This window comes from Mirounga leonina, unplaced genomic scaffold, assembly GCF_011800145.1.
Source record: "Mirounga leonina isolate KUSES-001 unplaced genomic scaffold, KU_Mleo_1.0 Mir_91, whole genome shotgun sequence".
NCBI classification, from domain to species: domain Eukaryota; kingdom Metazoa; phylum Chordata; class Mammalia; order Carnivora; family Phocidae; genus Mirounga; species Mirounga leonina.
In genome coordinates, this window is record NW_023270839.1 from 45,512,826 (window position 1) to 45,539,863 (window position 27,038).

Genomic DNA, 27,038 nt, shown 5'->3' on the forward strand with positions numbered 1-27,038 from the left:
AGAAGGTTATATACAAACCGAATGGTAAAGACAAATCAAAAACAACTAATAAACATGCAAAGAGTAAAGAGAAATAACTCCAAATATATCACAAAGAAAATCAGCAAATCATGAAAGAAAGACAAGGATCAGAGAAAACCTTCAGAAATAATCACAAAACAATTAATAAGATGGCAATATACACATTATCTATCAATAATTACTTTGAATGTAAATGGACTAAATGCTCCAATCAAAAGACATAAGGTGAGGGAATGCATTAAAAAAACAAGGCTCATCTCTATGCTGCCTACAAGAGACTCATTTTAGACCTAAAGATACCTATAGATTGAAAGTGAGGGGATGGAGAAACATCTAGTGTACAAATGGATGTCAAAAGAAGTAGCAATACTTCTAACAAGCAAAATAGACTTTAAAACAAAGACAGTATAAGAGACAAAGAAGGACACTATATAATAATAAAGGGGACAATCCAAAAAGAAGATAAAATAATTGTAAATATTTATGCACCCAACATAGGAGCACCCAAATACATAAAGCAGCGAACAGCAAACATAAAGGAATTAATAGATACTAATACAATAATAGTTGGGGACTTTAACACCCTACTTACATCAATGGACAGATCACCTAAAATAGAAAAACAAGAAGGAAATAATGGCTTTGAATGACACACTGGAACAAATGGATTGCACAGACATATTCAGAATATTCCATACAAAAACAGAAGAATACATATTCAAGTGCACATGGAACATTCTCCAGAACAGATCACATATAAGCCACAAAACAAGCCTCAACAAGTGTACTTGTTGTGATGAGTACCAGTTGTTAAATGGAAGTGCTGAATTACTATATTGTACACCTGAAGCTAATATCACACTGTCCTGTTAACTAACTGGAATTTAAATAAAAACTTAAAAAAAAAAAAAAAAGACAACCTCAACAAATTCAAAAAGACTAAAGTCATACCATGCATCTTTTCTGACCACAATGCTAGAAAACTGAAGTCAGCCTTAAGAGAAAATCTGGAAAGACCAAGTATGTGTAGGTTAAATAACATACTACTAAACAATGAATCGGTCAACCAGGAAATAAAAGAAAATTAATAAGAATAAAAAATAAAAGAATTAAAATGTACATGGCAACAAATGTAAGTGAAAACAAAACAGTTCAAAACCTTTGGGATGCATCAAAAGCGGTCTTAAGAGGGAAGTTTATAGCAATACAGGCCTATCTCAAGAAGCAAGAAAAAGAAAAATCTCAAACAACCTAACCGAAAAAGAAAAACAAACAAAACCTAAAATAAGCAAAAGGAAGGAAATAATAAAGATTAGAGCAGAAATAATTTATATAGAAACTAAAAAAACAATAGGATGGATGAAACCAGGAGCTGATTCTTTGAAAAAAATCAATAAACCTGATAAAACTCTAGCCAGACTTATCAAGAAAAAAGAAAGAGAAAGGACTCAAATAAATAAATCACAAATGAGAGAGGAGAAATAACAACCAACACCACAGAAATACAAAGGATTATGAGAGGTAATTATGAAAAACTATATGCCAACAAATTGGGCAACCTAGAAGAAATGGGTAACTTCCTAGAAACATGTAACCTACCAAAACTGAAACAGGAAGAAATAGAAAATCTGAACACACTGATTACCAGCAAAGAAACCGAATCAGTAATAAAAAAAACTCCCAACAAACAAAAGCCCAGGACCAGATGACTTCACAGAATTCACAGGCGAATTCTACCAAACATTTAAATAATAGTTCATACCTATTCTTCTCAAACCATTCCAAAAAATAGAAAAGGAAAGAAAACTTCCAAATTCATTCTGTGAGGCCAGCATTACCCTGATACCAAAACCAGATAAAGACACCACTAAGAAAGAGAACTACAGGCCAATTTCTCTGATGAACACAGATGCAAAAATCCTCAACAAAATATGGGCAAACCAAATCCAACAATACATCAAGAAAATCATTCACCACGATCACATGGGATTTATTCCCCTGCAAGGGGGTTCAATACAATCAACATGAGAAATCACATCAATAAGAAAAAGGATAAGAACCAAATGATCATATCCATAGATGCAGAAAAAGCATCTGACAAAGTACAACGTATCCATTCATGAGAAAAACTCTCAACAAAGTAGGTTTGGCGGGTATACACCTCAACATAAGAAAGGCCATATATGAAAAACCCACAGCTAACATCATACTCAATGGGGAAAAACTGAGAGCCTTTCCCCTAAGATCAGGAACAAGGGAAGGATGTCCACTCTCACCACTTTTATTCAACAAAGTAATGGAAGTCCTACCTAGCCACAGCAATCAGACAACAAAAATATATAAAAGGTATCCAAATCGGTAAGGAAGAAGTAACTTTCACTGTTTGCAGATGACATGATACTAAATATAGAAAACCCTAAAGACTCCCCCAAAAAACTGCTAGAACTGATAAATTCAGTGAAGTCAGAAGATACAAAATCAATGTACAGAAATCTGTTGTATTTCTATAAATCAATAATGGAGCAGAAAGAGAAATTAAGAAAACAATCCCATTTATAATTGTACCAAAAATAGTAAGATACCTAAGAATAAACCTAACCAAAGATGTAAAAGATCTTGTACTATGAAAATTATAAAACACTGATGAAAGAAATGGAAGATGACACAAAGAAATGGAAAGATATTCCATGCTCATGGATTTTAAGAACAAATATTGTTAAAATGTCTACACTACCCAAAGCAATCTACACATTTAATGCAATCCCTACCAAAATACCAATAGCATTTTTCACAGAACTAGAACAAACAATCCTAAAATTTGTATGGAAACACAAAAGACCCTGAATAGCCAAAGCAATCCTGAAAAAGAAAAGAAAAGCAGGAGGCATCACAATTCTGGACTTCAAGTTATATTACAGAGCTATAGTAATCAAAACATATGGCACTGTCACAAAAACACATAAATCAATAGAACAGAATAGAAAAATCCAGAAAAAAACACAACTATATGGTCAATTAATCTTCAACAAAGCAGGAAACAATATCAGGTGGGAAAAAGTCTCTTCAACAAATGGTGTTGGGAAAACTGGACTGCAACATGCAAAAGAATGAAACTGGACCGCTTTCTTACACCATACACAAAAATAAATTCAAAATGGACTGAAAACCTAAATGTGAGCCCTGAAACCATAAAAATCCTAGAGGAGAGCAGACAGCAACCTCTCTGACATCAGCCATAGTAACTTCTTCCTAGATATGTCTCCTGAGGCAAGGGAAACAAAAGCAAAAATAAACTATTGAAACTTCATCAAAACAAAAAGCTTCTGCACAGTAGAGGAAATAATAAAACTAAAAGGCAACCTATGGAATGGGAGGAGATATTTGCAAATGACCTTATCTGATACAGGGTTAATATCCAAAATATATACAGACCTTATACAAATAAAAAAAAGAATTTAGTACAATTCAACACCCCAAAAACAAAGAATCCAATTAAAAAATGGAAGAAGACATGAACAGACATTTCTTCAAAGAAGACAAACAGATGGCCAACAGATAAATGAGAAGATGCTCATCATCACTTATCATCGGGGAAATGCAAATCAAAACTACAAATGAGATATTACCTCAAACCTGTCAGTATAGCTAAACTCAAAAACACAAAAACAACAGGTGTTGGCAAGGATGTGGAGCAAAAGAAACGCTCGTGCAGTGTTGGTGGGAATGCAAACTGGTGCAGCCACTGTGGAAGACAGTATGGAGCTTCCTCAAGAACTTAAAAATAGAACTACACTATGATCCAGCAATCGCATTACTGGGTATTTACCCAATGAATACGGAAATACTAATTCAAAGGGAAACATGCGTCCCTATGTTTATAGCAGCATTATTTACAATAGCCCAGATATGGAATCAGTCCAAGTATCCACTGACTGATGAATGGATAAGGAAGATGTGGTATATAAATACAATGGAATAGCCATTTAAAAGAATGAAATCTAGCCATTTGCAAAGACTTGGATGGAGCTATAGAATTTAATGCTAAATGAAATAAGTCAGAGAAAGACAAATACCAACTGATTTCACTCATATGTGGAATTTAAGAAACAAAACAAACCAGGCAAAGGTGAAAAAAAGAGACATACACACAAACCAAGAAACAGACTCTTAACTATAGATGGTTACCAGAGGGGAGGTGGGTGGGGTGAATGGATGAAATAGGTGATGGGGGTTAAGGAGTGCACTTATCATGATGAGCACTGGATGATTAAAATGAAAACTTAAAAAAAGATAAGCCTCCTTCCTTGTTTATGAAAATTTGATCTTTGGTCAATGTTCTAGCTGCAGGATCCCTAGAAACCTGGTAAAGGTAGCACGAAAACAATGTTATTAAATACACTGCCTCTGGCAAAAATTACCTTGATTGGTAAATTCATCTAGAGAAGAAGCAGTGATAAATAAGTTATAAATATCTGGTCAAAAGCCATATATTTGGACTTTCCTGAGTGTGCAGTCTTGTAATTAGAAAAATTCCTTACAGGGACCTTGGAAACTATGTCTATGGAATTTTATAAAAGACACTGATTCCCATGGAGGCATGAAACTTGTAAGGCAGAATGGATCTGCACTCACTAAATTTGGGTCTCTTTTTTTGCACCTGAGCTGTGAGGTGCTAAAGAGGCTAAAGATAACTAAGTCCTTGATGGCTGTATGGCAGCATGGACTGCGACAAGGACTCTGGCAGAAGAGAAAGACCTTATGCTGTCTGCTGGCATGCTGTGCTTCCTGTCCCACATCCATCTAAGTGATTCCGCTGCCAAATGTAGCCCATGGTAGACTTATAAGTCTGAAATTTAAGTCTAAGAAGATACCCCTTTTCCATGCTATTGGGTATTAGAACAATAATAGAACTGAAATAGAACAGGAAGAACTGACACCCCTATAAAATTCAGTCTTCTTTTCCAAATGCAATTGTTAAAGCCTGCTTTTCTAATTCTTGGGGTCTTTTTATCTTTCATATTTCTTCTTCCACATTTCTTTGTTAAGTGTATTTCTTGGTATTTTATGTTGGTTTTATGAACCCTGTATATATTGTATTTTTTCCCATACATACAATAGTAAAGTTTAATTTATAAATTAGGCACATGCACACACAAATACAAATGGGCATTTTTTTCCATTATATCATCCAACTGGTTGCATTTATTAAAGTTATTAATTACTGGGGTGCCTGGGTGGCTCAGTTGGTTGGGCGACTGCCTTCGGCTCAGGTCATAATCCTGGAGTCCCGGGATCGAGTCCCACATCGGGCTTCCTGCTCGGCGGGGAGTCTGCTTCTCCCTCTGACACTCCCCCCTCTCATGTGTTCTCTCTCTCTCATTCTCTTTCTCTCAAATAAATAAAATCTTGAAAAAAAAATAAAGTTATTAACTATTAATTGTGCCCACACACCCTATTGAATTCTCTTAAAATCTATAAATTGTTTTTTAGTTTTCTTGAGTCTTACATACAGAATAGAAATAGTGATAATTATAACTCTTAAGTTTTGTACCTCTGAGTCCTTTTCATCATCTAATTGCAGTAGCTAGTACCTCTAATCAACGTCAAATAACAGTGGGGATAATGGACATCCTTGCCTTTTTCTGATTTTAATCAGAATGTTTCCAGTGTTTCTCTATTAAGTAATATGCTGGCTTTGGGGTTGAGACAGATAAACTGTACTATGCTAAGGAATTACAGATATACCCCTATTTTAATAAGAATTAAAAAAAATAATATATATATAATTATATTGAATGCCTTTTAAATATCTATGAGGATCAATTAACATGGTGAATTATGTGAACAGTTACCCTGATATAGAATCATCCTTTCATTCCTAGGTTATATTCCCACTTGGTCAAGGTTTATGTTTATGGGCTACTGAATTATGCTTGCTACTATTTTAACTTGCAATTAACTTGTAATAGATGAGACAGTTCTAAATTTATATATCAAGTATTTTACTGATATATATATATATATATACACACACACATACATATAAATCAATGTGTCAAGTGCTGTTCCTATGACTTTGTGAATATTAACTCATTTAACTCTGTGAGTTTGGTATTATTAACCCCAATTTATAGATGAGAAAACTGAGGCATGGAGATTAAATGACTTGCCCACCACAAAATAGCTAGTAAATTGGCACTGGGATTTACACACAAAAGTCTAGTCCAGAGCCCATCCTGTACTCCGCTGCCTTTAAATTTTTTGTGTGCAAAAGATTAGCTAGATTAGCTAATGATTTGCCAGAGAATCAACTTTATTAGTTTCACCATTTTTTGTTGTTTCTAATGTATTTCGTGCTGTTACCTTCATTAACTCTTTCTTTCTCCTTTCCTCAGGTTTATTTATTTATTTTTTTTTCCTCAGGTTTATTTTGTTATTCTAACTTCTTGATTAGAAGTTTATTTTTTCTTGTTAAGTTTCAAACACTGCTTTAGCTACATATCCCAGAAACTCAAGATAGTGTTTTTACAGTAATTTTTAAATCACTCAATAATTTCCTCTTTGCCTTTAAGGTTTTTCTTGTGGCCTGATTTTTTCCCACAGACTTATTATTTTATTTAAATTTTATTATGAAATATTTTATACTTAAAGATAATACAAAATTTACAAGTATAGTTTCAAAGATAATAAAACAAATACTTGGGCGCCTGGGTGGCTCAGTTGGTTAAGCGACTACCTTCGGCTCAGGTCATGATCCTGGAGTTCCGGGATTGAGTCCCACGTCCGGCTCCCTGCTCAGCAGGGAGTCTGCCTCTCTCTCTGACCCTCCCCCCTCTCATGCTCTCTATCTCATTCTCTCTCTCAAATAAATAAATAAAATCTTTAGGAAAAAAAAATAAATAAAAATAAAACAAATACTTGTGTGGCTACTACCCAGATACTGAAGTGTTGTGGCCTCATTTTGAGAATATTCCATGGGCAGCCAAAAAAGTGTACATTTTCTCTTTGTGGATATATAATTACACATATTGTTGTCCCCCCTTATCTGTGGGGGATACGTTCCAATGCCACCAGTGGAGGCCTAAACCATGGATAATACTGAACCCTGTATATACTATATTTTTACCATACATACATTACAATAATGAAGTTTATAAATTAGGCACAATAAGTGATCAACAATTATAACAATATACTGTAATAAAGTTATATGAATGTGGTCTTTCTCTCTCTCAAAATATCTTATTGTACTGTACTCCTCCTTCTTCTTGTGATGATGGGAGATGATAAAATGCCTATGTGATTGAGGTAAAGCGGAGTTGAATGATGTTGACACTGCAGCATTAGGCTACTACTACCTTCTGGTGTATGTCAGAAGGAGGATCACCTGCTTCTGGACCATGCTTGACCATGAGTAACAACCCCAGAAAATGCAAACCATAGGTAAGCACGAACTACTGCATATACACATTAGACCAGTCATTATTTATGTTATTTAAGCACATTCACTTTAAACAATCTTTTCCTGGTACCAATTATTCCCTAAAAAGGAGGACATTCTGTGGCTAAAAATCAAATTTCCATTCCATTCCAACAGACTGCCCTGAAATCTTAGGGTACTCTTTAGTAATAATTATTGAGAAACCTGAAGGAGATCCAGGAGGAAATTTTAATATAATGGTTGAAAAATAAAACTAACACTACCTCTCATTCCCACAAATACAAAATAAGATTTAAAGCACCAAAACTTATGTTAAGTACTAAACTATCTACAGTATAAGACCTTGTGAGTCCGGGGCGCCTGGGTGGCTCAGATGGTTAAGCGTCTGCCTTTGGCTCAGGTCATGATCTCAGGGTCCTGGGATCGAGTCCCACATCAGGCTCCTTGCTAAGCAAGGAGCCTGCTTCTCCCTCTGCCTGCCACTCCTCCTGCTTGTACTCTCCCTCTCTCTCTGGCAAATAAATAAATAAAATCTTAAAAAAAAAAAAAAAAAAAGACCTTGTGCGTAACCTCATGGCCCCACAGTGCTAATGTCTCAGTATGCTACAGAACAAAGCCTATTTTGGTTTTAACTTAAGGCCTCCCTTCTGTGTAAATACATATCCAAGTTTCTAGCATTCTTAGTTATATAGCTTTTTCCAGAATTAAACCATGTATGTTTCGTACCAACATGAGTTTCATCTGGTTAGTTCAGACTCCTCCCTTAAGATCTAGCTCATGTGTCACCTCTTCTACAGGCCTTCCCAGTACGCCGAGGCAGAATTTAGTACTTCTTCCTGAGTACTCTCACCATGCAGTACAAGTACTATCTGATCCCTCCCTCCCTTCCTTTTAGAACATTCTAATACCCACAAATTCAGTCATCTAATCGTATAAATTTGCCATATTTTATCTGAGAAAGTCTATATGATTCTGCTATCTATTTTTTCTAAGAATGATATTCTAAAACAAAGATCCTTAATTATTTGATTTGAGTCAGAATTCTGTGACTCTGTATTAGGCTTCCCTGTTCTGTGAGACCAGTCTGTAAAAAGGCTTCTTACCATAACAAAAACATTGGGAACCAAATGCTTTATTGTGGAGGATCTAAATGAAGATACCCTCTTTGAGGTAATCTTCAGTTGGGCCCAACATTTCCATGTTCTCCTAAGGCTTGGAGAGATAACAATATGAGTAGAAGGTATACCAAAGTGTTAAAATGAATAAGGCCTATGAGAGAGTTTCGATTTCTTCTGAAAATGCTTTAAGGATCACGATGGAGGAAGGATGTGAGAAAGACTGGCAAGGCACAATTAGTGGGACACAAATAAATTCAACACTATGAGTCAAAGTAAGCCCAAAGAGTTAAAGACAAATGAAGATAGAGATACTTGTGGTGGTTATATAAAGGACTGGATTGCATCGCCCTTAAAAAACCTGATGGGGCGCCTGGGTGGCTCAGATGGTTAAGCGTCTGCCTTCAGCTCGGGTCATGGTCCCAGGGTCCTGGGATCGAGTCCCGCATCGGGCTCCCGGCTCAGCGGGGAGCCTGCTTCTCCCTCTGACCCTCTCCCCTCTCATGCTGTTTCTCTTTCGCTTGCTCTCTAAAAAATAAATAAAATCTTAAAAAAAAAAAAAACCTGATGGTTATATAGGGAAAAACATGTACTACCCTCACCAGGGAGTCATGATACTTTATGAAGATCCAAGGAAAGTATATGCAACTAGGTTGCCCATGGGCTGAATACATAAGGAGAAGAAAATATGCATCATCTAGACAGAACTGTATATAACTAGCTAAAGCAAAAATTTCAGATTCCTCACGAAGAAATTTTACCCCAAAATAGTACTTTGGGCCAAGATGGAAGATCACTATCGTATCTCTTGTTAAGTCACAAAAGTAGGAATCAAGGAATTGGATTATCAGACCTCTTCCTGAGGAGCCTGCTTTCCTGGTAAGGACAGGTCCTATATCCAAGGCTTTCTAGAATATGGGTTGTTTTGAATGGTGTTATAATTACGTTACCAGGCTTGATTTAAAAAATTCTAATGCTTGGGCGCCTGGGTGGCTCAGTTGGTTAAGCGACTGCCTTCGGCTCAGGTCATATTCCTGGAGTCCCAGGATCGAGTCCCGCATCGGGCTCCCTGCTCAGCAGGGGGTCTGCTTCTCCCTCTGACCCTCCCCCCTCTCATGCTCTCTATCTCATTCTCTCTCTCAAATAAATAAATAAAATCTTTAAAAAAAAAAATTCTAATGCTTGTAATTATGGTTCATCAGATAATGAGAATTAGTAAGTACTTTAAACACAACCAGTATGTGTTTGTGTGTATTTATGTCTTGCACATGAAAAGGAATTATCCACATCATACATATCTGTACAATGCAGTGAGCCAGTAGTATTATAGTACTGTAGAGTAGTGGTTCCCAAAGTGTAGTAGACTGTGGATTCCTGGCAGGGGTTATGTTGTATCTCCAAGCCCATTTAAAAAGGGTCTGCAATGGGACGCCTGGGTGACTCTGTCAATTAAGCATCTGCCTTCAGCCCAGGTCATGATTCCAGGGTCCTAGGAACGAGTCCCACATTGGACTCCTTGCTCAGCAGGGAGCCTGCTTCTCCCTCTCCCTGCTGCTCCCCCTGCTCATGCTCTCTCTCTCTGATAAATAAATAAAATCTTAAAAAAAAAAAAGGGTCTGCAATGTCAAAATCATGACATCTTCTAGCAGCAAAAATTACATAGGAAGCCAACAGCAATCATTTTCATCTAACATTCTGTACTTTTTATTCTCTAAACACACAACCTCCCAGGATCACTCTACTGTTCGTAAACTCTTCACCTTCTCATCTCTGACATATAATCCTATCATCCCCAAACCACAGTAATCCTTAATATTTTCTCACTTCCTACCTTCTGCCTTTTTTTCTTCAAACCTAATTGTTAGGCTTCCTGAAAAAGGGTTAAGTTCCTTTCCCAGATATTACTGTACTTCTTCCATTCCTATGCAATTCTATCTATAAGAATTCCCTACATAATTTTTCTTTTTATTTGTTCCCATCTGAGAGAATAAGAATATTCCAAGGCTTTGAAAGAGGTGCTTCTTTCACAAATACTGTTCCCCTTTTGCCTACTCTCCCAAAAAGGTCCTGTGCCTAATCCTCCTTGCCATTGGCCTTGCACATTTACTGCATACAGATGTAAGTAACACCTCTTGCATACTATAATGATCTCTGGAAAGGGCTTAGGGAGAAATAGAAAGAGTAGGGTTCTTCTGGTTGTGGTGTTATCAAAGATAACACCACAAGTTCTCACCACAACAAAAAAAATTATAACTCTGTGTGGCGATGTTACCTAAACTTATTGTGGTAACCATTTTGCAATATATACAGACAGCAAATCATTATGTTGTATGCCTAAAGCTAACACAACGTTAGATGTCAATTATATCTTAAAAAAAAAAAAAGTAACACTACTAAAATACCTGCTGGTCAGTACCAGAAACAATAAGAATGCTTCTATAATTTGAGAAAATCTTCACTCTCTGAATCTGATTCTTGTTAAGTCACCTGAATGTCAATGATAGACTTAGATACCATACAGTAACATAAGGAAATGCTAGAGTCAAGTAAATCCACACTTGTAATATCTCTTTCCTTTGGAGCTATTTAGAGCTGCCACTTTTTTTTTTTTTTTTTGCTTTTGTGGATTTTCTTCTCACTTTCTTGATGGTGTCCTTTATTTGTTATTTATTAATTTATTTTTACAGGCTTTTTTTTTATGTTCAGTTAGCCAACATATAGTACATCATTAGTGACATCAAAAACTAATGATGAGCTGCCACTTTTCAACTGATTCTTGGTTTTCCAATTATTAATACTTAACTTTTGGAGGGACATTTCTAGCATCTTTTTGGTGTAGTCAACTGCAAAGCTTAACCCCGCAGATCTACCTATCCACGTTAATACAGAATTGAATGTATGCTCATTTCTAACAGAGGCATGCAGGTAAGTTCTTTAGTAAGCTTAAACATGCAAAATTCACAAGCATTTAAGCACAGCAGTAAAATCTTGAAAAGACTTAGAGCAATTTATAAATTCCAAACTAAGTAAATAAAGTAGCAACTGATACTGTTTAAAAAATGAGAATTTTTTTTTTTTTTTAAATGCCTTTCTTAGAATGCTTGTTCAACTAGATATGTTATGAAGAAAAGCATTCCATGGTCAAAGTTTTGGAAGTGCTACACACTATATCCTAAATTTTGTTTGGCCATGGAAACCTTTGTGTATAACATCTTTCAGGAGAGTAATCTGTGAAGGTTTTACAGATTAGTAAAATTTCTTTCAAATGATATTCTTCATATTATATTAGCTTAAATAGTGCTAAATCAACATTTATGCCTAGAATTATACCATATATAAATAAAAAACCATTTGTTACAGGAAAGGCATAACTGGATGAGACTATGAGCATATCATATTCTGAAATCCTAGTCTGGGGGTATCCTAGTCAAAGATTATGCTCCATAAACCTAATGACCTTCTTTCTGCATGGTGGCAGAACAGGTATTTTCAAAATCATTTCAAAATGAATTGATCAGGATTCAACCTATTTCAGTGATTTATGAGTCAAGAGCCTCCTAACTGATATATGACTGCCAGTCTTGCCTATCTCAAATCTGTTCTTCAGAATGCTACCAGTTATCTTCCAAAAGACACACTGATGGTGACACTCCCCTACTTAAAATACCTTTCCATAGTTCCTAAATTTTCTTTCAAAGCAGCAAATTCAAAATTCTTAATGTTGCACATCTGGTTCCCATCTACTTTTCCAAATTATTCCGCTACTTTTACACTACCTGTCCCAGTTCTAGCTACACAAGGTAGTTATTATTCACAGATTGTTATTTCATGCTTCCTTCCCTCTGGAATTATCTTTCCCCTCTTTCTTTCCTCCATTTTTTAGATTACTACTCATCTTTCAATACCCAACTCAAATGACTCTTCACATTGGCAATAATACAACATACTTTTCATAAATGCATTTCACTCTACATTTCAGAAAAGTCACTACTGTATTTAATTATGGAATAGTAATGTTTTTCATCTATGAATACATGAACACTATTGACTTTGATTAGTCTATTTGTAGTGGATATGCTAAAAACTCACTGCTATCTCTATTTAATTCTTAGATTCAATTCCATAGATGCTTACTAAATACTATATATGTGCTAGACAAAGTCTTGTTCTTAAGACTGAGCCCACAGCCTTAACTATAGGCAAATGCAAAAGCAACAGTATGTTAAGTGGAGATTTTCCTCCCGTTTTAAAATTGTGGCTAAGGCCAAAAGCTGAGGATAATTAAGTACCCCTTCTTTTAGCTTAAGAAGCCAACTGTGGTTGGTACCAACCTATTCTCTCAGGGTTTAGTGAGAAGCATTAGTTTACTGAACCAGCTCCTATCGTAACAATGATCATAACACTTTCCCCTCAATGTGAATCTAAAAAGGCTAAAAAGAAAGAGGAGGTTATTGGACTTTAAGGGGAACACAGAGTTTATGAAAATAGGATATTCCCTTCTCCTCTGGAGAAAAAAGTTGTCATACTTGAATCCAGAGGGTAAGAATCAAAGTTTGAGGTTATCTAAAAGACAGACCCGTATTTGGTTACCTGTACAGGCAAATGACTTACTGATTTGCCCCTCTGTTATATACATAAGGGAAAAGAGAAATAGGGAGAAAGTATGGTAGGGAAGTGTCAGGTAGAGAGATAGGCAAGACTATGGCCTGGTTCCTGGAAGTATGAAAAATGTAACCCTTCCCCTAAAATTGGCACTGGGAGGTAGATTTTTTTTTTTTTTTAAGGATTCTATTTATTTATTTGAGAGAGAGAGAGCATGAGGGGGGGAGGGTCAGAGGGAGAAGCAGACTCCCCGCCGAGCAGGGAGCCCGATGCGGGACTCGATCCCGGGACTCCAGGATCACGACCTGAGCTGAAGGCAGTCGCTTAACCAACTGAGCCACCCAGGCGCCCCGGGAGGTAGATTTGATTGTAAAGTCTTGAGGCAAAAAAAGACATACATATCAGAGTCCCATGGTGTGAATGCCATTAAAAGGTTTAGTCCAAAGATGTAACCAAATCTTCCAAGGGATTGCCAATGCCTATAGAATGGGACAGGACTGACCTCACTTTTAGCAGGGTAAATGGAAACTACCACTCACCTACATTTAGGCTCCTGACACTACAGCAGTGTTGAACAACCAAGAAAGAGGACTGACTGCTACCTCAACAGTGGGATAGCATGTAGAATTCTGCCTCCACTATCACTCCTCCTAGTTTCAACACCAGGAATAAAAAATGACAAGAAAAAGGGAGGGCAGATGTGTGTGACAAAAAGAACCTACTCACCCACCCCTAAAGTTTTTAGCCCCAGATTAAGGTCTATTCTGTCCTAGGAAAAAGTGATAAGAGTACTGAATCAATTCTGTGACTCAAGTTATAATACAAAGAGAACTAATTCTTAAATACTGGCATGAAACTAGAGTGTTTAAACATTGCAGAATAGTGACAAGATGCTGCGAAGGCGATTGACATCCAATCAGAAAGGGGAGTCAGACATGGTAGAGTTGGCAGGCAGTTACTAGGTAAAAAGCAAAACTAATCTGTGTTTATATTGGGATCCTGAATGAACTGGTTACCCACAGATGGATAGCCTCTGAAACTAGTTTCCATATATACTGGTGTTCTCAGCTTTCCATCTCTCCATTCCTTTTTTTATATAATAAATGAAATCCTGGTATGAGCTCTATTACTATGATATTTAAGTCTAGAACCAGTCTATCAATTTTCTCACTACAATTTGCTGTTCTTTCTGAAAAATGGTAAGCAGATAAGAGCTATACACTTCTATGTTTGGGAAGTCACCATCAAAGTCACAGATATGAATGGACAAATAAGCATTACTAATGATGGAGGATGCTAAAAGTAGTAACAGGTATTTCAAGTAATAAAGTGAAGGAGACTGGTAAGAACAAAGTTCTTGAGCAGAAATTAATTTGATACCTCAATGCTTTCAATGTTCAGCTTTTAATGATCCAACCAAAGAAGAAATCCACTAAGTGGCTTATCTGACAAAGAGCAAAAACTAGTATATTGTAAATGGACACTGTTCAATTGCATGATACAGAGGAAGACAAGTGAAGGTTCTACAGAAAGAGAGTAAGAGAAAAAACAAGTGAAGGCTGGTCAGGAAGTGGGACCTGAACTGGGGCTGTACATGGAGGGTGGACAGGCATGGATGATAGACAGAGCAGAACAACTCCTAGATGGATGAGAGACAATAATGTAAAGTGGTTGTGACACATTGCAATATTAATACATACCGAGACTGAATTGCGGGTAATGCTCATAAATCTAACTGCAATTAGTACAGGTTTCTGGATTAGGAAGGACATGAAAAGGAAAGCAGAAGGTTAGAATGTACATGTCATTGCCCCATTAAAAGAGAAGGTTTAATCTTTCAGTGGACTGAATATATCCATCTTCTGCAGCATCAGTTTAAAAAAAAAATTAAAAAAAAAAAAAAGCACAGTGTGTCTAGCTACTTTGAAAAGTAGCTTTAGAGTAAAAGGTCTCTTCTCTTTCTTCTTCTAAATTGGGCCTCTAAGAACTGAGCTCCTGAAAATTCAGACTACCAGAAAGGGTTTTACTTTTAAATGGGGTTTCTGTTTTCATTTTCTAGGGAAAAGATTTTCAAATAGTGTCTTACAATTAATACCTTTACTGCCTGAAAAAGTCTATGTTTGTTCTTAGAGAAGACCCTTCACTAATTTAATCAACTGACATATTTGTTAGGATTTATTCTGTGCCAGGCAGTTTAAATATTAAACAAAGAAACAGAGTTATTTTAATCTAAGTATAAATCATGAAGATATGGATGAAGTATTGCTGGGTCCCTGGAAAAGCATGCACATGATGACAGGGAAGCCTGCTTCTCTTTAGAGCTTTACTGGGAATCTGACTGGGTCTCATTACTACAGTTTTGTTTTACAGTTGAGGGGAGGGGTAGCAAATGATTAAACTTTAATGTAGCAGTTTTCCAGTTATCCAGACCCTACTGATTGTTGGTCAGTAAGAACTGATTGTTACTGGTTACAAAGGAAGATATTAAACAGAAAAATGGGCAAATGGAGAAAATAAATGATCATTTTTGCAAGGCTTTTCCCAAAACCTAACAATAAACCCTTAAAAATCTTTATTTGATAATAGTAGACTCATAGATGGAATTCCATTTCCTTATGAATCACATTCTTGCATATGATTAAGTTCTCTACATCGCAGAAGTACTGCCAGGAACATCAAAGGTGACATGGCTGAGGGTGGGAACAGATGGCGGAAGAAGTAGAGAAAAAGTTAGGATAGGTTAAATTTTCATACAAAGGACAGAAAAAGAAAACAGGACAGATTAATGAACCACCAACATTTTATCCAAATACTTGATTTAAAAAATTCTACACATTTAACTGCATATATTCTGTACATATAACTAAAGAAGGCTAAAAGATCAAACATGAGGCATCCATAGTACCCTGAGATAAAGTGGTTTCTTTTTACTTGTTCCATGTAAAAAAGATTTGGAGAATAATCTCTCTTTACACCATAAATGCACACTTAAAACATCAGGAAGGCTATCATTTTCCCCTGGACTCCACATCTGACTTCTTACCATTGATCTACGAATCAGTGACAGCCTGGTCTTTGCCTTATTCTCAGCAAATTCCAGGCTACTGATGTCTTTGAGACGAGCCTTGTATTTATTCATCTGTTCTACAACAATCAGCTCCACACAGCTGAAATAGGAGGAAAAAGAGAAAACCGTTAAGAGCTGAAGTAAGTCAAATAAATTGTAGCCCTCCCACACTGCTTTTCAGCTAAATGTGGCAGACGTTTGGAGGATGAAAGAAAAATCAACATTCCTTATTTTATGAGCTCTAAGACAAGATTTATATAATGGTGGTTCACAACTTTGGCTGCACTTCAGTATCCATCTGAGAAGCAATTATAAGTTGCAACGCCCAGGCTACACCCCAGACTAATAAAATTAGACTCTCTAGGGATAGGACACAAACACCAGGATTTTTTTAAAGCTCCTTTTGTAGCCAAGGTTAAGAATCATTAATCTAGAAGGAAAGCAGAGGGCCATAAAAAAAGGCTAAAGTGAAATACAGAAATACTGAAGTACTATGGCCAAAGGGATTCAGAGCCAGTTAGACTAGATTACAGGAAGAGACAAAGTATATGTAATTTGGTAAAATGGAATTTTTAAAATATTTTTAGAGAATATAAACATTCCTAAGGAAAAGCTAAATTTAAAATGACCCTTCAAAACAAATGATGTCCATTTGAAGAGAACCTAAAGAAATTTTTCATACTCAGCATAAGAAAACCCAACAGTGTCTAGTAATCTTCTTAAAAACATCTGAACTTATGAAATCATTCACTATGTTTGATATCTGGATAAAGTGGCTACAATGATTCAGAAGTCCCTGGGATCTTGTGGAGGTGATGGTAACTGGCCTTACGTGGTAGTCTTACTGATGTCCTGCACGCTTTGTAGTGGGTCAATGGTGTCAGGGCATCGAAGAATGCAGGGGGCAAATACAATCGCCAAAGCATTAGCAGACATTCGATTCGTTTCTTCCTGTAGAGCAATCCTAAGGAATAAAAAAAAAACCAGGTGAAGTGGGGATTAAAAGGGAAAATAGTAAGGACGTAGACAAAGGACATGAGAGAAAGAATACGTATGACATCAACCGCAGAGTACTGGAAGGATATTCATATCAGGTGAAAGGAGACACTTGTAGACTTTTCCCAAAGCTGTTCCTTTGCCTCTGGAAAATGCACTTCCACTCTGTTCCTTACTTGAAGCAATACAGGCCAGCAGATAGCTTATCAAGGGAAATTTCTGACCCACTGCCATACACCTGATGAACGTGTCTGAAGAATGCAGAGTAGAGACTTAAAGGCATTCTCAGACAGTCATATCAGATATTCATCTAACATTTATGTAATATTTACCAGAGATTTATCTAATCAAAATAAAGATGGCTTTCTTCCCAACCACTGCAGATATTTATACTCAGTCAGTCAGTTCTTGAGCCCCACCTAAACCCACCTCCTATGAATTACGTTATGTCAAGACATATACCTCCTTTCTACTTTCTAGTTCAGGAATGAGAACAGGCTAGGCTACACAGTGCCACCATTAGCTGAAATTGTTACATGGCTCAAATAGGGCAGAGAAGTCCCTACTCTGCAGCCCAGCTTAGCTGAGGATTTCTGCTCCAGGGAATTGTAAGCACCTGTTTGAGGCATTAGCTTTATAAACAGGAAAAAAAAGGTCTGTCAGTTTTCCAAACGAAGGAGTTCTTCACTTATCGAAAAGAATCCAGGAAAAACTATTATACATTCCCTTGTTCCTTGAAATTACCTGACTAGATGAAAGATGAGGCGTTCCAGTGTATTGAGATGAGTTCGGGAGAGCTGGTCAATCACAGAGTATACACCACGGATTGTTTCTTTCCTCTCCTGAAGGCCTAAAAAGATTAAGGATAGCCAGTAAGATTGAATATCCCCTCTCGTATGCTACATCTTCCTCCTGAGCAGACAGTAGGTAGCAGGGGAACCTGGCTCAAAATTTTAAAGAGAGGCAGGTGTACCTGTATGGCAGGAAAAGAGCAGCTCAGTTACCACTAATCTTCCTTTGCTTGAGTTCTATATTCACTAAATAGTCCGTGAGTTTTAATCTATATCCCAGGAATCCTTATTAGAGCAAAGGGAAAGAGATGCCCTGTTTTTTAGGCATTTTGTGGCAGACTGATTCCTTATTAAAATTAATTAATTGCCATATAGTTTATAAAATCAGTCTTATGGAAATTGGAGGAGTCATGCCTCAGGGCCTAAATACTTTTAGGCAGGCCTCCAGCAACATTCTACACAACTGTGGCACTGAAAAACTAAACTCCATCACCTGGGAGGTTTGGCATAAAATAGCAGAGTTCTTGCCTAGATTCACAATGTAAATGAATATAAGCCAGCCCTTCAATCTATTTAGTCTTTTAATTTATTTATAATCTTAGTCTTGAAATCTCTTTGTGAGAAGCAACGAAGTGACTTTCTCAGAAACCTTTCAGGATACTGACATTTTAATGACTCTCTCAAAAGTCAATATTTGAGTAGGTGAGAGTACACCAGCAGTTCTGTACTGACTGTCAAAAGCTTACTTTTGGATCTCTATGGACTAAACCATTAGAGGATGGCTAAATAATCTATAATGAAGACAGCATTCCTTTCCCAAGTGTAGGCCTTCCCTCAAATCCAGGAAGTCTGTGCTTACCCATAGCTCGAAGAAATTCCTCATAGAGTTCAAAGGTCATGAGTGGATTGGGCAAATCACGAAGCCATTGTTTGAATACACTTGCAATGACATGTATGTTATAGTCATCCAGGTTTACACTCTCAGCATCTATTTAGAGACAAGAGTTAAACAACAAAGCCAAAACATGCAAAGAGTTTCAAATAATTCACTTTAGAAACTATGAGCACCAAAAGAAGCCTTCATGTTTTTGTTTTTTTTTTTTAAGATTTTATTTATTTATTTGAGAGAGAGAGAATGAGAGACAGAGAGCACGAGTGGGAAGAGAGTCAGAGGGAGAAGCAGACCCCCCGCCGAGCAGGGAGCCTGATGCGGGACTCGATCCCGGGACTCCAGGATCATGACCTGAGCCGAAGGCAGTCGCTTAACCAACTGAGCCACCCAGGCGCCCAGAAGCCTTCATGTTCTTAATCAAACTAATATCTTCTACGATCTAATTCCATGCTTTGGAATAGCACTTCTAACCTTGGTAAAGGAACAGCTTTCTGTTTTCCAAATCTCTTGCAGACTGACAGATATGTAAAATAAAATACCACATGCTTTCGTGTTAAAGAACTGTTAAATACCACTACAGATGTTTCTAAATGCTTGCTCTCAATTTCCGTACTTACATTGTGGATTGATCTGTGAGCCACACTTTGAGTAGCAATGTTTTGGATGGCAGATGGGAAAAAGGCCCTAATTTTAAGTCATTTTTAAAGGTGAAAGGACAGTAATAAGTGACCATAGGAAATGTAATGAACATACCCTTACTCTGTTTCACTTATAAACTCCGCAAGGTTATACAAATGAAATGACTGGGAGGATACAGGATGAATGATTTTTCACTTGTGCTGACCCAAGGTACAAGAGATCAATTGTCAACTGCCTTTAACCTGGAGTAGACAGAACCTCTGGTAGGCAGGTTGTCCTGCTTGAGTTTTACCAAGCATTTTCTGTTGTTATTTCCATACTGACTAATCTCTCCCTGATTTGCTCATTAAAAAAACCCAAAACAAACAAAAAAACTATAAAGAAAAAGCATGTGGGTAGGTTCTTGGAGACACAGAGATAAGCTTTGTATCTAAGTGTGATTCAAAACAATCTATTTCAGGGCACCTGGGTGGCTCAGTCAATTAAGCCTCTGCCTTGGGCTCAGGTCATGATCCCAGAGTTCTGCTCAGCAGGGAGTTTGCTTCTCCCTCTGCCCCTCCCCCTGCTCGTGCTCTCTCTCTCTCTCTCTCTCTCAAATAAAGAACTAAAATCTTTAAACAACAACAACAACAATCTATTCCTTCCCTATAGTGGTAAAGAGTAGAAGTTGACAATGAAACCAAAGTCCAACTCCTGCATATATATTCTAGGACTGAGGCTATAGCTCTACACAGGTACATGTTCAATCCACTAATTAACAGTTTAAATAACTATGTCATGAATGTAAGAAGGTGAGAACATGCATCAGAAAGACACTTCAAGTCAGAGTAATGGAGACTAACAGGCAATAGTTTAGATTATGAATTCAGAACATCTAGGGTTAAATCCCCGCTGGATCACTTATTGGTGGTGAGTCTTTGGGCAAGATCCTCTGTAAGCCTCAGTTTCTTTCTCTGTAAACAGGGATGATAATCCCTAATTCATAGGACTGTTGTGAAGATTAGCATAAAACCATCAGCACACTGCTCTACATCATCAACAGATCATCATTTAATTTCCCTGAACCTAAAATTTCTTCTTTGTTAATTACAGATACCATGATCTTACCAAATTGTTAAGATTTTAAATGAGAGCTGTGTCAAGTACCTAACAGTGCCTTGTACAAATGATACACTCAATATATATTTGCTGAATTGACCACACAAAAGCAAAGACTTCTAGAAAGCCACAAAATGATTAACAAGCACCACAGAAAAGATGGCATTCTTCTGGCTGCAAGAAAAAGATTAACATGTAATGAAAACTTTAAAAGCATGAAATGATCTATTTCAATAAAACCATTTGGTCTTGATTTAGAGAGCACCATCTTACCTGTATCTAGACCTTGTCGAAGCTCCTTGATTTTATTAGTTGAACCAGACTTTCGGTAAATACCTTCTGTGTACAGTCCATGCATTTCAATGTAGCTTATGAGCTTTTCCACCACTAAAGGAACAGTTCGTTCTTCACTGGTCAAACGGGACAATTCAACCCCAAATTGTCGAGATGACAGCTCTGGATCATACTAAATGGAAGATAAATTTTTGTTTCCAAATACATTCAAACATCTTTAAATGTGGTTAACCAGTTATTTATGAGAAACTACTTTTTATTTCCCTAAAGTTTCATGAGCACAGTTATAAGAGTTGGAGGGAAAGGGAATTACGGTTAACATTGACAATATATATCAAGTCACACGTTAGCTTCAATCCTTTCCCACTAGGAATCTCCTCAAAATATAATAGGGTAGAGAATGAAGGCAGTGGCAACAGGCTACTGTTTCCCTTCCTGTTAAAAAGCCCTTCATGTAAAGCTGGGATTTGGACAAGGGAGAAAGGGGATAGACTTTGTATGCTAAACATGTACCAAGTACTACTAGAAAGTCTGATTTGATATGAATTAGAGTTGTCAGTAATTTCTGATGCTTAAGAATGCTTCAATGTTCATGTAAACTTTAGGGTCCTTTAACTGAACAATGATATCATAGCTAAAGGCAGAGGCACACACAGATTGGCCCATGATTCGTGTTCGAGCCCTTTCTTATTTACTTCAATAGTGTATCTGATATCATAAACTAACTATAGTTTATGCAACTGCAAAATACTTACCCTGAAGATTATTTGAAGTAATTCACAGAAAAGAAAAATGCCAGGTATTACTTCTGAGACTGAAATCTTTTTTGTAAATCTTTTTTGTCTCTTCCTTCTCTTGCATCACTCTCCTTTTCTAACAAAACAGGCATTCTCTCCTTCAGTCCGCATCAGTGCCAAGTTCTTGTGGTCAGTCAGCACACCCTATTTTTTCTTTTCTATTCCATTGCCACCACCCTATTTCAAACCTATAAGACTGCCCACTTGGACTATTTCCAACAGCTTCTTGGTGAATTTCCCCACATCCATTTTCTCCCCTTTTAATATATTGCATAGTGTATATAATCTACTTTAGTATCCTAAAAAACCGTCAGCGGTTAACTAGTATATATCAAAATAAGGTACAAACATTCTTGAGTCTAACATTCAAGATATTGCTTGAACTGATCCTAATTTCCCCTTCCAGTCTTATGTTAATACATTTGTCATTTATGTGCTAGGTAACAGGAAAACAAAATCAAGTATCTATCCTAAGACTAGTGCTAAGACTAGTAGTGTTAATGTGTGGCGATAAGTAAACAGTAACAACAGATTTATTAGGTAATATGGAACCATGGAAATAAAACAACTAGATTGGGAAGGATTGGGCTGGGTAACAACTAATGACCTTGAGAAGACCTGATGCTTAACCTAACTACTGGAAAGCAAATAGTACTTAAGAAAAAAAGGGAAGAAGCTTTTAGGCACAGAAAACACAGAACAAAGTTGGGCAAAACAAACAAAGTAATCTGATATGGCTGAACTAAAAATGAGAAAACACTAGGCAGAGAGATTACAAAGGGCTTCAGGTACTAAGGCACAGACTTTGGGTCTTGTCCTGACAGCTAACAAAAGGCAACAGAAAATTTTAAGTAGGGAAGACGTATGTTTTCACCTATATCTACTCTGCATTCTAGCATTTAGTTCCTTTTTGTTCAAAAAGATTTTATTTATTTATTTGAGAGAGCAAGTGAGAACAAGCAGGGGGAGGAGCAGAGGGAGAGGGACAAGCAGACTCCATGCTGAGCAGGGAGCCCAATTCGGAGCTCCATCCCAGGACTCTGGGGATCACGACCTGAGCCGAAGGCAGCCGCTTAACTGAATAAGCCACCCAGGGGCCCTCCAGCACATAATTCTTTTTTTTTTAAATTTAATTTTATTATGTTAATCCCCATACATTACATCATTAGTTTTAGATGTAGTGTTCCATGATTCATTGTTTGTGTATTAACACCCAGTGCTCCATGCAGAATGTGCCCTCCTCAATACCCATCACCAGGCTAACCCATCCCCCCACTCCCCTCCCCTCTAGAACCCTCAGTTTGTTTCTCAGAGTCCATAGTCTCTCATGGTTCATCTCCCCTTCCGATTCCCCCCTTCATGTTTCCCTTCCTACTATCTTTTTTTTTTTAACTTTTTTTTTAACTATAATGTATTATTTGTTTCAGAGGTACAGGTCTGTAATTCATCAGTCTTACACAATTCACAGTGCTCACCACAGCACATACCCTCCCCAATGTCTATCACCCAGCCACCCTATCCCTCCCACCCCCCACCACTCCAGCAACCCTCAGTTTGCTTCCTGAGATTAAGAATTCCTCATATCAGTCCAGCACTTAATTCTTAAGAGAATTAACAGTATGTCTACTTTGAAGCATGCTAAGTTATCTTAATATTTAGGCAATATCTCTGAAAAGTTTCTCCAGGTCTGAGGGAGAAGAGAAAGGACACTTAATCTTAAAATATTTAGAGGATGCAAATTAAAATTTTGCCTTGTCACTATATTAGGTTATTTACATAATTTCATATTTGCAATAGAAATATCACTTTTCTACCTCAAAGGGTTATTATGAAGATTAAGTAACAGATGTTACTGTATCTGATACATGGCAAATACTCAATAAACTGTTAAAGAAATACTGCTCACTGCAATGATTAAAATAAACTTTAGTCCAACTTCTTGCTATTACTGTGACACAAACATGTATACATACACACATATATAATCTATTTATTTAAATGTTATGGCTATCCCCAGAGCATTAGGAATGTTAATAAAGATCTGTGAAAGCAAAAAAAACCCCAAAATAGTTGAGGGTATTAAAAAAAAATTTTAATCGTTTGATTTGAAACCAACTAATTTAAAGCAAACATGCTAAAAAATTCTATTTCTTGAAATTAAGAAAAATTAATTTCACTATTTTCAACTGAAAAAAATTTAATTGAGTCTTCTTTGTAAAAACAATATACATGGGGCACCTGGGTGGCTCAGTTGGTTAAGTGGCTGCCTTCGGCTCAGGTCATGTCCCAGCATCCTGGGATCGAGCCCCCCGTTGGGCTCCCTGCTCAGCGGAAAGCCTGCTTCTCCTTCTCCCTCTGCCTGCTTGCTCTGCCTACTGTGCACTCTATCTCTCTGTCAAATAAATAAAAAAAAAATCTTTAAAAAAACAAAAAATATGTTTTTATAGTTATTTTCCCTCCAAACTACTTTATGTATTTTAAATAAAAATTCATTGAAGTATGACATACATAAAGGTGTACAAACTTTAAGTGTACAGTTTGATAGACTTTGACAAAGTTGATGCACACTTGTTATCAGGACCCAAGTCAGGAAATAGAATACAACCAGCAGTATAAAATTCTCTTCAAAACCATCCCAGCCACTATGTATTTTCACAAATAATCAGCATATGTACTTCTATCAATATAGATTAGTTTTACCTACTTTTTAACATTATATTAATGGTATCATATAATATGTAGACCATGAGTTACCTTCATCCATTCTTGAACTTTATATAAATAAAATAATATGGTATGTGCTCTTTTGTTTCTGGCTTCAGCATCATGTCTGTGAGTAAAAATAATTTAAGCTCATATAGTATTCCATAATATAAATAGTTGACCCTTGAACAAGGGTTGAACCATGCAGGTCCAATTATAAATATGTGGGGGTTTTTTTCCAATAAATACAGTACAGGGCACCAGGGTGGCTCAATTGGTTAAGCATCTGCCTTTGGCTCAGGTCATGATCACAGGGTCCAGGGATGGAGCCCCGTGTCGGACTCCCTGCTCAGCGGGAGTCTGCTTATCCCTCTCCCTCTGCTCTTCCCCACCCTACTTCGTACCCTCTCCCTCTCAAATAAATAAATAAAAGCTTTAAAACTAAATAAAGCCCTGCAAATGTATTTTCTTTCCTTATAATTCTCTTAATAACATTTTCTTTTCTCTAACTTACTTTATTGTAAGAATACAGTATATAATACATATAACTTACAAAATATGTGTTAATCAACAACAGTAGGCTATAAGTAGTTAAGTTATGGGGGAGTCAACAGCTATATACAGATTTTCCACTGTGCGGGGGGAATGTTTTTCAAGAGTCAACTGTATACCATAATTTATTTATACATTCTACTGCTGAGAGACATTTAGGTTTCTTCTAGTTTGGGGATATCTCAGTGCTGATATGAATGTTCTTTTATTTGTCTTTTGGCACAAATATCTGTGTATATTTGTTGGGTATGTATCTTGGAGTGGTACTGCTGAGTCATTAGAAATGCTTATGCTCAGCTTTGATAAGGACTGCCAAATAACTTCAAGATAACTTATGTCAACTTATACTCCTACCAGTAATGTATTAAAGTCCAAGCTGCTCTACAACCTTGTTAGGATGTTTTACATTTTAGCCATTCAAGTGGGTATATATTTCACTATGGTTTCAAACTGTATTTCCCTGATGGTTAGTGAAGGTGGACAACTTTTCATGTTTATTGGTCTTTTGTCAAGTGCTTGCTTAAGCCATGTGCTCATTTTTCTACAGAGCTGACCATCTTTCTTAATGATTTTTAGATGCTTTTTAGATATTGTAGATCCAAGATGGATGTACGAATTGCAAATGCATTCTCCCACTCTGTGGTAGATTATTTTTTGTTGGTTTGTTTGAATTATGAGTGAGTTTTGAATTTTATCTAATGTTTTTCCTCTTTAAGATAATCATATTGTTTTATTTGTTCAATGTGAATTATATCACTTGATGTTTATTTTTTTCAGGGAGAAAATTTTTATTAATCTTAATTATAGTATAGTTAACATATACTGCTATATTACTTTTAGGTGTACAGTTTAGTGATTCAACGATTCTATACATTACTCAATGCTCATCACGGTAAGTGTACACTTAAACCTCTTCACCTATCTCACCCATACCCCAACCAATCTCCCTTCTGGTAGCCATCAGTTTGTTCTGTATATTTAAGAATCTGTTTTTTTGGTTTGTCTATTTTTTTCTTTCTTTGTTTTATTTCTGAAATTCCACATATGAGTAAGATCATATGGTACTTGAATTTTTCTTAGTTCAGAGTTAGCATTATACCTTCTAGACGCACCCATGTTGTTGCAAATGGCAAGATTTCATTTTTATGGCTGAGTAATATTCCATTGTTTATATATACCACATATTCTTTATCCGTTCACCTATCGATGGACAAGTACTTGTGTCACTTCCATAATTTGGCTATTGAAAATAATGCTGCAATAAACATAGGGGTGCATATGTCTTTTTGAATTAATGTTTTCATATTCATTGGGTAAAAACAAAGTAGGGCAATTACAGGATCATGTGTTAATTTTATTTTTAGCTTTTTGAGGAACCTCCATACTGTTTCCCACAGTGGCTGCACCAAGTTTGCATTCCCACCACCACACAAGGATTTCTTCTTATCCATATCCTCGTCAACACTTATTTCTTGCGTTTTTCAGTTTTAGCCATTCTGACAGGAATGAGGTGATACCTCACTGTGCTTTTGATCTATATTTCCCTAATAGTGAGTGATGTTGAACATCTTTTCCTATATCTGATGGCCATCTGCATGTCTTCTTTGGAAAAATGCCTTTCATGTCTGTTTTTGTCTGATTGCTATGGCTAGGACTTCCAATACTATGTTGAATAAAAGCGACAAGAGTGGACATTCTTGTCCTGTTCCTGACCTTAGGGGAAAAGCTCTCAATTTTTCCCCACTGAGTATGACGTTAGCTGTGGGGTTTTCATATATGGCCTTTATTATGTTGAGGTATGTACCCCCCAAACCTATTTTACTGAAGTGTTTTTATCATGAATGGATGGGATACTTTGTCAAATTTTTTCTGGACTATTGCAATGATCATATGGTTTTTTATACTTTCTCTTGCTGATGTGATACATCATATTGATTTGCAAATACTGAACCACCCTTGTATCCCAGGAATAATTCCCACTTGATCATGGTGAATGATTTTTTTTAATGCATTGCTGAATTCACTTTGCT

General features: G+C 36.7%; 1 protein-coding gene across 10 annotated transcripts in view; it reads right to left on the reverse strand.

Moving 5' to 3' along the window:
* MYO9A (myosin IXA) overlaps window positions 1–27,038 on the reverse strand; it is a 272,310-nt gene that overhangs the window by 23,253 nt on the left and 222,019 nt on the right. For all 10 annotated transcript variants that reach the window (XM_034993654.1, XM_034993659.1, XM_034993658.1 and 7 more), the window contains 5 exons: window positions 20,936–21,128; window positions 18,893–19,021; window positions 17,987–18,092; window positions 17,079–17,210; window positions 16,223–16,346 (listed from right to left, as the gene is read on the reverse strand). In XM_034993654.1, the coding sequence (XP_034849545.1) occupies window positions 16,223–16,346; window positions 17,079–17,210; window positions 17,987–18,092; window positions 18,893–19,021; window positions 20,936–21,128 (684 nt within the window). The remainder of the gene's footprint in view (window positions 1–16,222; window positions 16,347–17,078; window positions 17,211–17,986; window positions 18,093–18,892; window positions 19,022–20,935; window positions 21,129–27,038) is intronic.